The sequence below is a fragment of the Alligator sinensis genome, unplaced genomic scaffold (genome assembly GCF_000455745.1).
Source record: "Alligator sinensis unplaced genomic scaffold, ASM45574v1 scaffold161_1, whole genome shotgun sequence".
Taxonomy (NCBI): domain Eukaryota; kingdom Metazoa; phylum Chordata; order Crocodylia; family Alligatoridae; genus Alligator; species Alligator sinensis.
Genome location: NW_005841974.1, coordinates 1,157,510 through 1,170,084, shown reverse-complemented (window position 1 = coordinate 1,170,084; position 12,575 = coordinate 1,157,510). Strand labels below are relative to the sequence as shown.

At 47.3% G+C, this 12,575-nt stretch overlaps 1 protein-coding gene across 1 annotated transcript in view; it reads right to left on the bottom strand.

Annotated features, from left to right (window-relative positions):
• Positions 1–12,575, bottom strand: part of LOC102388433 (rap1 GTPase-activating protein 1-like) — a 78,793-nt gene that overhangs the window by 49,893 nt on the left and 16,325 nt on the right. Inside the window, exons 11-12 of the mRNA XM_025200724.1 lie at positions 2,638–2,709; positions 2,364–2,450 (exon numbers count right to left, since the gene is read on the bottom strand). Of these exons, the coding sequence (XP_025056509.1) occupies positions 2,364–2,450; positions 2,638–2,709 (159 nt within the window). The remainder of the gene's footprint in view (positions 1–2,363; positions 2,451–2,637; positions 2,710–12,575) is intronic.

The following is a 12,575-nucleotide window of genomic DNA, read 5'->3' as shown; positions in this document are numbered from 1 at the left end:
CATGCACGTGTGTGCACACATACACATGGCACCCAGGCAGTGTGGTAGAGAGTAGCTCCTGCAGCTCCCTCCAGGTAAGTCCATAGCTGGACCTGTGTCCTGATGAGTGAAGGGGGTAGGAGGAGCTCTGATTTTCCATAATAAAAAAAACAAAATCAAATGCCAAGATATATAGGTATTTAGAATTCATGCTATTATAATGACTGAGGCACTGGTAGGCTTCCAAACGGCTTTAAAATCATAAATATATCAATAAAACGTTGTGTTCAACTGCATAACAAGGAGGTGTCCCGGGCCAGTCCACTCACTGGCCTGCCTATTTGCCTTTGGGCAAACCGCCCACCTTACCTTGCCTTGTTAATATGTATCCGGTGTTAATCAGGTGGGAGGCTATCCCATTTGCATGCTCTGATGACAAGGGCCTTACACATGACTCCTACCTTCCCTTATCATGTCCCATGCCTTGCAGATGTTTCTCCAGTTGCTCACACTGGGACCCAAGCTCCAGTCTCACTGGGACACATTCACCACCAGAGCTCGTGGTCCCAGCACCCTCACCCTGGGACGGACAGATGGACGAATGGACACACACACACACACACACACACACACACACACACACGGCCTCCAAGCCCTGTCCCCCTGCCCTCACTGGGTGATCCCCTTATCCCTGGCCCTGGGAGCTTTATTGATAGCTCCCCAAGGCTCAGAGCCCCACCTGCTGAAGCTTCACTCTAGCTCCTATATGCAGCCTCAGATCTCCACCGGGGGTCTGGGCACTGCCACAGATCCCTTCCTCACCTCTCGGTGAGTCTGGGCTTCTCTTGCTTGATCTCACTCACCAGGGATGCGGGGCTGGGGTTAGAAGGCACCCTATACTCACCTTTCACTGGGACGACAACTGGCCTGGCATTTCTGGGGAGCTACCCCACCACAGTTAGCTCCACCAGGCCATCCTTCCCCAGCAGGGTACAGTTTTCAGTCATACCCAAGGGCCTCCTTCTTTCCCACAGCCCCACTCCTTACCCTCAAAGATATTCCAGGGGCACCAGCTCAGCCAAGTGTTGTTCCTTTGGCTGCAGCAGCAAACTGCTTCCTAGGCTGTTCAGGGACCAACTCTTACAAGGAACAGCTGGGCCCTGTTCCCAATCAGGCAGCCCTACCCGATTGGCATTGCAGTCAGCTGTGAACTGCGTGTTCCTGCCACTACACCCCTACAAATAACAGAGCACAGGGTGCTCTGTTATAAACTGATACCTATATATAAGTGGTGTTTCATTCTAAATTACAGGAAAATGCAGATGGGGGGTTCAATTAGAATTTGGGATTTTATTAGAGAATTTGGGATTTTTAAACAGAGAAAACCAGGATCCCTGGTAATAACATCTGTCTCTGATGCATTTGTTCATTAGTAAGTCTCAACACACTTTACAAAGTAGGTTAGGTCTTTTTTAAAGCGAAGACAGAAAGGGGTAGTGACTTGATTATTTATAGCTACACAGAGGGCTAGTGAAAGAGTAGAATACAAGCTTCCTGCACCTTAAGGCAGTGTTATCTTCACTACACAATGTTGTAGCTCACAAAAATGTTAAAGTTCCAGCAGCAACATGAATCCTGACATTTCATATATGTGTATGATATTGCAATTCTTTTTCTGGGTTTCAGTCTGCATTTTTAATAGAGCAGTATTTACATTATAACATGTATTCTATAAGACAAAGAATGCACTATGTAATTGAGTTAATATGGCACAGATACTGTATTTTTTTTGCATGCCACCCCCCCACAAGTAAGACAAATGTTTTGTTTTGGGAAGACAGAGTGAGGAAAAATAAAAGCTTTATCTGGTTATGGTCAAAAGTTGATCTGAAGAATGATGGGGAGAGCCTACTTTTCAGCTCACTTGTGCGCTCTTTCCTGCTCAGGCAAAAGCTAGAGGTAACCCTTTCACTGCCAAATTGGCAGCAGTTTTCTGCTGCTCAAACAAATGCTACTGCCAATTTAGCAGCAGCTGTGAGAGGGTAAACTAGCTGTGGCTGAACAGTGGACTGCTGCTTGTTGGCCAGGAGAGGAGAGGAAAAAACCAAAACAAACAACCCCCACCAAAACCCAGCCATTACTTCTCCATGCTTCCATTCCAGTGCAAGAAATCATTACTTAAAATATGTACCCTAATTTTCAAGGACTAACGTTTTAAGGAAAGGTACATTCAGTATGCAAGTAAATATAGCAATTTCCTTCAAAGGGGGCCTTGAATTTTCTTGGGGTTTTCTACTTTGATTGTAAGCCCTTAACATGGCACTACTGCACTCTCTTATTTGCATTTAATAAATGCTAATTCAAACAAAAGTACATAAGCCCACCTCTAGTTTGGCAAACTTCTCAGCTCTGTAGCAGCTGTACTCAGCATTGATGAGTTTAGCCAAGAGGAACTCGCGGAATTCTGCACTCTGTGGGAAAAGAAGAAGACTGAGTTGTTCGTGGAAAGTAAAATGAGAGAGGCTTTGGACAACCATTCCCTAATCCTGTAGCTATACATAGCCAGATTGGAAATGATGAAGTAGAGGAGAAAGGCTGTGCATCTCACCCCTGGTCCCTGTATCACGCTTGTATAGGGCCAATAAGAAAAATACAAACCTTTTTAAACAAGGCTGAGTTTGGCAGAGGGGGCCCAAAGAAGGGGACATCATCTCGGGCAGTAACTGAAACCTGAAATGATACAGAAAAAAAAAAAATTTTCAACATCATAACACAAACCAGAATATCACATCCTTTCACAGCAATGAACTGGTCTAAAAGAAGATATAAGAGGATCTTTGCTATAGGCCATAGATCCTGGAAAGACCAGAGAAAATTAAGCAGTCTTGTAAGAAAAGAACAAGGGGCCACCTTATTAACTTACCCAATAAATACATTTAGAACAAATCAAAAACAGTACCTCTCTCCATGGCATGTAAGGACTACCTCTGCTAGAAAATCATTACAGCTATGATGCTGGTATAGATCATTTTGGCAAAGCCCCTTCACGGACATAAGATATGTGCCATCATAAGAAGCTTTTTTAACCAGAGTTACACTACCTTCCTAAAAGGACACAAAGTAAGATGTCAGAGCCACTTCCTTGCTGACACAGATATGTCTGGAGGACTGATTCCCCGCCCCCTGTCCCATCTAATATAGCCAGGTAGGCAGAACTTTGTAGCACAGACCTAGTTGTAATCTACAGTGTAGTAAGCAGTCCATTGGATGTCAGTTTAATCCCAACTGTCCTGTAGTGCATCTGATATCACACAACTATGGCCCCATTACCAAACTGAATGCTACAGAATTATATATGTATTTTCCCTTTGTGAGAAGGGGAATTTTAGTCATTCTTTTCCCTTTTGTATAGATAGGGAAATCAGACCGACACTAACTGGCCCAAGATCACACCAGAAGGATGCTGAAGCACAAGGGATCAGACTCAAATTTCTCAAACCTTGGGGCACTGGCAAGAACCATCAGACCGTCCTTCATGAACGGCGCATGCCCCCGGAGGCTGGGGGTGCACGACAGTGGCGGGAGCATGGCGGCGGCAGCAGGAGCATGGTGGTGATAAGTGGGGGAGCTCCCACAGATGCTGCTGGCGCCGGCGGGGGGTGGCACGCACCAACCAAGGGTCAGCGACCAGCTGCAGCTGCCACCAACAGCATCAATGGCGGCCAGCGGGGATTGTGGACTGCCCACAGATGCCACCGGTGGTGTCGGCGGTAGGGTGGCAAGCGCTGACCGCCTGTAGGTGCCGCCAACAATGTTGGCAGTGCCTTGTTGCGTGCACCCCCTATGCCTTGCCTCTGCCCTCCTTCTTGTAATATACACTTGCTAGCTAAAATATTACACTGAATTTTTCAGACTGAGATATGATTCAGATAACTGGACGATCAGATCCAATTTGCTCTTAGAGATTACTTAAGTTTGGCAATACCGACATCTAAAACCTAGGTACCTCAGTCCAGAAAAATCCATCCAACATAACCAGGTTTAGGCATCTAGGAACCATAACATGGTCAATGGGGGAAATTAAGTGTCTCCCCTGAAGCAAGTGAGCAGGGGCAGCAAACAGGGGAAGCAGTTTGCAGGTCAGTTTGCCTCCCCCCGCTTCCACTTTGCAGGGGAGCCTTTAAGCTTGGTGAGAGGAAGCAGGGGAAAAGGAACCTTTTGGGACCAAGGAGCAGTAAACAGGCCAGCTTACAGATGAGTTTGCTAGGAAAGATCTGCTTGGAACAAGGGCAGCAAGAGAGAGGTGGCAGATTAAGAGACCCAGAGAAATGGCTGGAGGATTTTGCAGTGCCAGAGCCACTGCTACTGCCTCTGCTTGCACCTGTGAGGTGTCTGTCCAGATGGCAGAACCACTCACTGTCAAGGCTGCCACCCAGGTCCTGGTCTGGCACTGCAGCTTGAAGGCTTCTTTCAGCAATGGCCAGGTGGGGGAGTGCCTGCAATAGGAGTGGTGCCTCCTGGTGAAATGTCCCTCAGGAAATAGGCAACAGAGCTACAGGAGGAGGTGGCAGGGCTCCAAAGCATTATCATCCACTGTGAGGATTATAACAAGGCTCATGGCCACAGGGCAGCCGGGACATCCCTGGTAACCTTGCAGCTCCTGCCCAGCTTGGATTCTGTCATTCTCCCCAAATTGCCCACCTGCCATGCCTTGTTCTTATTATTAAAGGTTGATTAAGGGAGACTAACCATAGGACTTAGAGTGAGCCATAATCCTAGCAATTCCCCACTAAGTCTCTCCTGGACCCCACTAGTCTCAATCCAGCCCTCAAGCCTGATAGGCCCCTCTTGGCCTGAATCCGCCCCTGTAAGGCACCCATAGCCTTAAGGGAAAACTGCATGGCTCTGTTCCCCTCCTACACCATGTCCCACACACTTGGCGCCTTTTGGCCCTCAGACCCCCATGGTCCCACACAGATTCACATTTGGCCCTCTCGGGGCTCCTGGACCCCTGGTCTGGCTCACAGCCCCTCTCTCTGGGCTCGCAGATCCCCCCTGTATCCTGCACAGCCATTCTCTCTCTGGGCTCCCAGGGCCCCAGTCCCCTGTGCAGCCCCTGTCAGACTTGTGGACCCTCATCCAGCCCTTGCCTTGTCCCTGAGCCCACATTCAAGTACTCCTCCTGTCTTTGGACCTTCTTGGGTCTCACTCTCTCAGCCCTGCTTGTATCCCTGGACTCTCTGATCACACACCCAGCCCTTTCCAGGACTGGGACTTGTGGATCCCTGGGTCCCTACTCTCTTCACCCTTGCACCCCAGCTGGACCCCACTCTCAGCCCCTGCTGGGCTCCTGGCCCTCTAAATAAGCCTTGCCTGCCCTTGCAGACATGAATGACACATACCCCCGGCGGCTAGGGGGCACAGCTGCACTGGCGACGGTGGGAGTGTGGTGGCAGAGGTGGGAGTGTGGCAGTGGTAAGCAGGGAGCTCCCACAGATGCCGCCAGCACTGTCAGCAGTGGAGGGAGGGAGGGTGGCGAGCGCTGACCAGGGGGCAGCGACCACCCACAGACACCACTGGCAATGTCAACAGCAGCCAGCACCAATCACTGACTGCCCACAAACACCACCAGCAGTGTCAGCGGTGGTGGGAGGGTGGTGGTAACCTACTAGTTACCTTACTTCCACCTCCAGCAGTTTGCCTGGAGAATAGATATGGAGACCTAGCAACATTGGAGGAAAAGCATGTTCAACTGGTGGAGGAGAATAGGCCAGGCCTCCCCATGGTAAGAAGAATCAAGACTACCACCACCAAAAAGAAGCAATGGGTGGTGGTAAGTGGGGAGCTCCCACAGACGCCACCGGCGTCACTGGCGCTGTCGGCGGCGGCAGGGTGGAGGGTGGCGAGCACCAACCAGGAGGCAGTGACCACCCACATACACCACTGGCAGACTCCCTTCTGCAGGGGACAGAGGCATCCATCTGTTAGCCTGACCTGTCATTTTGGGAGATCTGCTGCTTGCCTGAAGCCCAAAACCAAGATATCACGGTGGGATTACCAAGACTCATCTGGCCCTCTGACTACTACCCCATGCTGCTCATTCATGTGGGCACCAATGATACCACCAGGGGAGACCCTGGGTAGATCAAAAGTAACTACAGGGCTCTCGGTGCAAGGGTAAAGGGGATGGGGGCTCAGGTGGTCCTTGATTCTTCTTGTCAAGGGGAGTGGGTGCATCCTGTAGATCAACACATGGCTGCACAGATGGTGTCACCAGCAGGACTCTGGTTTCTTTGACCATGGGATGATGTTCCAAGAAGAAGGATTGCTAGGAGGAGACAGGCTTCACCTGATGAAGAAAGGGAAGGGCATCTTCACAGAGAGACTCTCTGACCTATTGAAGAGGGCTTTAAGCTAGGTCCACCAGAGGATGGAGATCAAAACTCTGAGGTAAGTAGGGAGACAAGCGACCTGGAGGAAGCACAAGAAGGAGTGGGCAACAGAGGAGGTGTTCTCATTCTTTCTGAGAAACTAGGGCAAATCGCTACTTACCTCAGGTGCCTGTACACAAATGCATGGAGCCTGGGAAACAAGCAGGAAGAACTGGAAGTCCTTGCACAGTCACTGAACTATGATGCGATTGGAATAACAGAAACTTGGTGAGATAACTCACATGACTGGAACGCTGTCATGAAGGATGGGTATAAACTGTTCAGGAAGGATGGGCAGGGGAGAAGAGGAGGAAGAGTTGCACTTTATGTAAAAGAGCCATATGATTGCTCAGAGCTCCAGTATGAAACTGGAGATAGGCCTGTTAAAAATCTCTGGGTTAGGGACTTGTTCTGCCGCTGCCAGGACCCAGTGCCAGCTGCACCATCAGCAGTGCGAGAAGTAATGGACAGGGCGCAGGAAGCATACTGCTCTCTCCTCCTGTTGCCAGCCACTCATGCACCAGGCCACAGCTCTACTTCACCACCATGGCCAGACCACTGCTGCTGCCACCACTCCCCTCAGGCCATGGCTCTACCCTGGAAGGGAGGCGGGATGGCAGGCAGCATGGGCATTGCAAAGGTGGATCCTGTCCATGCCAGTCCACCCAGGTTGCAGTGCCCATTGTGGGTGAACAAATCTGGGGTGGGGGTATATGCCCCCCATACCCCCCCACCTGAACCCCATATGCGCACTCTCTGCCCCACATACTAGGGAGCTGGGGCCTGGCAGCGGGGAGCTGTGGTTCAGGAGTGAAGGGCACCAGCAGGGCCGGGAGGGTTGGGTCAGGAGTGAGAGGCACCAGCAGATCAGTTTACAGTATTTGTTCAAATTGTACAATGATAAATGTTACTTGGGAGTGAGAGAGGGTTGCTATTGCTGTTAATGTTTTCCTGTTGATGTTGATTTTTCTCTTCAAAATTAAGACTGTTGAACTGCTTTAACCTGTAGAGTGAAATAAATATTTTGAGGCCATAATACTTGTGTGTCTTCTACTTAAACTATTTACTGGGTTAGGACTGGCCATCAGTGTTTACAAATGGGTCCCAGTACAAAAAAGGCTGAGAGCCACTGATCTAGGTAACAGAGGCAACTAGGGGCCATTATCTTCGCAACTTGTTGCTCACAAACAGCAAAGAATTAGTGGGGATTGTGAATCCAAAAAAAGATGACAAAGCCAGTAGGGAAATACATATCACCCAAGCGAGGGACTAACATTAGAAGGATGGGGGAAAAGAAAAGTAAGCTACGTGTCAGTCGACAAGTTACCAAATAGTGGATTGTGCTGAGGAAGGCTGAAAAAACCAGTCTGTACCAGGTGAAGATAAGACAAGGTTTGCAAAACATCTTGAGGCTAGAGACTCCGCTTCATGATGGGCACAGCCTACACTGATGATAAAAGAAGGAATGTTGTAAACAGAGTGATTGAAGAGCAACACTTTGGACATTGATGTATGAGCCTAACCATATGCCAGGATGGAAAAATACTGAGATTCAGACAAAGAAGGCACAGAATCAGAAAAGGCAGACCAGTCACTCGACACCAACTTGATAACCCCTATAAAAGAGAGAGACTTAGCATCCAGAAATTGGGTAACACTCGCAAACTTCACTGGAGCAGACGCATCTGCATCCCCTGCTCCCTTACCTCATATGCCTGGGCCAGCCACCTAGTGCAGCATGGAGCAACGGACTTTGGTAACTATAACATCTGCAGAGTAATTGGGAGTGAGTGTGTGTGTGTATATATAAGTGCTCTTTTGAATCTTATAATCAATAAATGCGGCATCTTGCCTTGTCCCTCTCATAAGGTCTCACTCATCATTTGAGCAAATTGGTCATTGGTGTAACAATGGGGCCAGATGCGATGCACCCTCGGGTGCTAAGGGAATTGGCCGATATGACTGCAGAGCCACTGGCCGTTATCTTTGACAACTCATGGCAATTGGGAGAGGTCCCTGATAATTGGAAAAGGGTAAATATAGTGCCTATTTTTAAGAAGAGGAAGAAGGTAGATCTGGGGAGCTACAAACCAGTCAGCCTCACCTTAGTTCCTAGAAAAATCATGGAGCAGGCCCTCAAGGAATCCATTTCTAAGCACTTGGAGGAGAAGATGATTAGGAACAGGCATTGTGGATTCACCAAGGGCAAGTCATGCCTGACCAACCTGATTGCTTCCCATGACAAAATGACTAGCTCTGTGGATGTGGAAAGACCACCGGATATAATATACCTTGACTTTAGCAAGCCTTCTGATATGGTCTCCTACAACATTCTCACAAGCAAGCTAAGAAAGTATGGTTTGAATGAATGGACTGTAAGGTGGACAGAAAACTGGCTGGATCATCGACCTCAGAGGTAGTAGTCAATAGCTCAATGTCTACTTGGCAGCCGGTATCAAGTGGAGTGCCCCAGGGGTTGGTCCTGGGGCCAGTTTTGTTCATAATTTTCATCAATGACCTGAAAGATCAGATAGAGTGCACCCTCAGCAAATTTGCAGATAACACCAAGCTGAGGGAAGTAGAAGATATGCATCCAGTTTCAAGTGGAGTGCCCCAGGGGTCAGTCCTGGGGCTGGTTTTGTTTTATATCTTCATCAGCAACCTGAAAGATGGCACAGAATGCACCTTCAGCAAGTTTGCAGATGACACCAAGCTGGGGAGAGTAGTAGATACCCTAGAGGGTAGGGCTGGGATTCAGTGTGACCTGGACAAATTGGAGGATTAGACCAAAAGAAATCTCATGAAGTTCAATAAGGGTAACTATAACATTTGAGCAGGGGGTAGCACTAGATGGCCTCTTGAGGTGCCTTCCAACTCTAGTTTTCTATGATTTCTAAGGGCAATCCAATTTGAGCAGGTTTAGACACCTGCTGCTCTGCATGGAGAATGGGGAGATGTCCCCAAAATGGATACCAAAAAGCCTAGAGGTGCCTAGCAGTAGCCAACAGGAAACATTAAGCACAGAGGCATGTCTGAACTGCTTCTGCTGTCTGGAGCTTAGGTACCTTGAAGCATGTTACCCATGGTATACAAGTTCTGTTCCATTTCAGTCCAGTACCTTTAGCCTTACTACTGCTTCTACTACTCACTACCTACTCCATAAATGGAAAATCAAAGAGAGTCTGGGTTGCTATCACAGTGCAATTTTTCAGACAGTACAACACATTGAGAATGATTGCCTGAGTAGATCATTTAATGGTGATCTAAAATCAACCCATGCCGCTACCCCTGAAGCAGTCAAATGCTTATCAAATTTAGGTATTAATCTATGAATGTTGTAATCCTAAAATGTCATATGAAAGAGAGAAATTCTCACTAATTGGTAAGGATCTACCAAACTTGAGGTGCTCGCCAGCAGATTTTGCGGGCAGACTCCGGGCTGGGCAGCCATTTTCATGGCCCCAGTCCTGGCTTCGGCCCCACCCTGCCATGGCCCCGCAATCCTGGGGCCTCCCTATAGACCAGCTGGGAGCTGCATGGGCTGGGAGCATGGCTGGGCAAGGAGCTACTCTGAGACCAGGCTGGAGTCTTGGGGTGGTGACAGCATGGGACCAGGGTTGGGGCAGACCTGTGATCTACTGCCTACATGCCCCTGCAGTGAGTGCAGGCTCTGCAGGCAGGGCCGTGCAGGGAGCAGTTCATGAGGAGGGAACTAAACAGAAAAAAAAATCAAGGAATAATCAGAAGACTACAAATAATGGTCATAGCAGAATCACAAGCAACTCAAGACTGGACAGGACAACATGATATGGCTGCCAACAATCAGGAAGAAAACCTAGGGGGCTCAGTGTAAGTACAAATGAAATTCATTGTTGACTTGGCAAACTTACAGTTGTGGCAGATAAAAGATGGTGGTATTGCACCTATGGTACTTATAGTGGGATCTATAAAAACTCCTCAGTCAGACCAGATCCAGCTCACACTGGATGCCGCTGGATGGACCCATGTCTTAATGTAACAGTTTGAGGGAATCTGGGCAAAACCTAAGGTAGATTGTAGATTGTGGACATATGCACACCTGCATCCTGCTTGAAGTAGAGGGAGATCCCCCTGCACCATAGCAGTACCCTGATTTAAAATGCAATTGTTCCCCTTGTGACTCAAGCAGAAATAAGGCCAATGGCTTGTCTGCAACTCCCCAGTTTGGCCAGTTTGAAAAATGATGCCCGTGCCCCACCCTAGAACCATAACCCATTAATGGAATCTGCCTACACCCAAATAAAAATGTTTTGCTAGTGAAACCCCAAATTAATGGACTATACTCTAGATTTTACTGAACATGAGTTGCTCAGCCATATGCTGTATCAAATGGTGCAAAAAGGAAATCAAAATAGACATCAATAGGGGGCACAATCAGGCAAAACCTCTAAACAGCTTAGAATTAATGTGGAAAAAAGAGAAATGTTTTAAACATGCAATGGAAAGAACAGGTCTGGGAATGACTGTATGGAATTCAACAAATATTGATGGGCTAAACTTAAGGGTTAATAAACTAGTAACTAAACTGGATGAAACCATTAAAACAGTAGGAAGAACAAGTAGTATGTGGTTAAGACAAACTGCCACCATTATTGAAAATATACACGTAATGCCAATAATTTAGAATGGATCAACGTTTTATAGTTTCATAGTTGTTAGGGGCTGGAAGGAACCTTATGGATCATCAGGCCCAGCCCCCCCTCCACTTGGGCAGGAAAGACTGCTGGGATCAGATGACCCCAGCAAGATGGGCGTTGAGACGCTTTTTGAAGATTGCCAGGGTGGATGACTGTGCCACCTCTGGGGAGGGCCTGTTTCAAAGCCTCGGCACTCAACTTGTAAAGAAGTTTTTCCTTATGTCTAGCCTGAAGCAATCTTCAGTCAGTTTGCACTCATTATTTCTTGTCCTACACTGGGGGGCCTTGGTGAATAGCTGTTCCCCTGGACCCTGATGTACACCCCTGATATACTTATAGGCTGCCAGCAAGTCCTTTCTGAGTTTTCTCTTCTCTAGGCTGAGCATTCCCAAGTCTTTCAGCCTTTCCTCGTATGACCTAGTCTCAAGGCCTCTAATCATACATTATTGTTCATAGTATTACATGTGGTATAGAAGGCAAAGATGCATCATTCACTACTGCATGTGTAATTTGTGGTAATCAACTAGTTAATCATCTAAATAATGGAATAAGAGATTTAGAAATGGGATGATGGTCACAATTCATCAACAGCACTTGGGTTTTAGAACAATTACAAAGAAAAGGGGAGGTAGTTTTGCAGAGTATGCATCTACAATTGGATAAGATGTAAAGGATACCAAATGACCAGTTGTATGAGGCCACAGTTACTGTCATGTTGGGAATGAGAGGGAAAAACCAAAAAGGTATTTTATGTAAACAATGCTGGAATAACTGTCAATAATATTTCTGCTCAGCACTACCCAAGCCTTAAACTGGTCACTGAAGATAGCCTTGAAGTTAATCAGGTATATTGCAAAAAATCTTACCATTACTAGCTATGCAAATGCTATTCAGAGGTGCCAGATAAAAGCAGTGAAAGAGACTGGGCCCAACTGGTACAGTCACATCTGGTTAGGGTATGGCTCACAGAGACTGAATGGACTTTGGGATGCCACAGCTTCACCATAGGGAGAGAAACCTGTCCAAAAGGCTGGGAAGGGATCTGCTTAAGTGTAATAATTACAATCCAGATTGGGACTAATGCTTTCTGGCTTAGCGTGACTGACAACATCCTGGAGGAGCAGGTAGCTATGTCAGTAAATTTATCCAGATTAATGTCATAACTATCATAGAGCTGCACGTCCATCATAGAGCTGCATAATGAAATAATCTCTTTAATAAAGGTGAAGTAAAAACACTGTTGCTAATAAATAACCTTATCCAATGGCAAAAAGAATAGGCAGGAGGTGTAAAAAATGATATACTCACACCCTGGTAGAATGTCTTTGAAAATATATGCGTCCAGCCAGTTGTCAGGACATTAAGCTTAGTTTTCATGGAAACAAAACTTGTAGTCACCAGAAGCAATGAAAGGAAATTAAAAAGGAGTAGACTATAAGGCATGCCTGGAGCAGTAGGAGTCAATAGCCTACACGTCAGGAGACTGGTG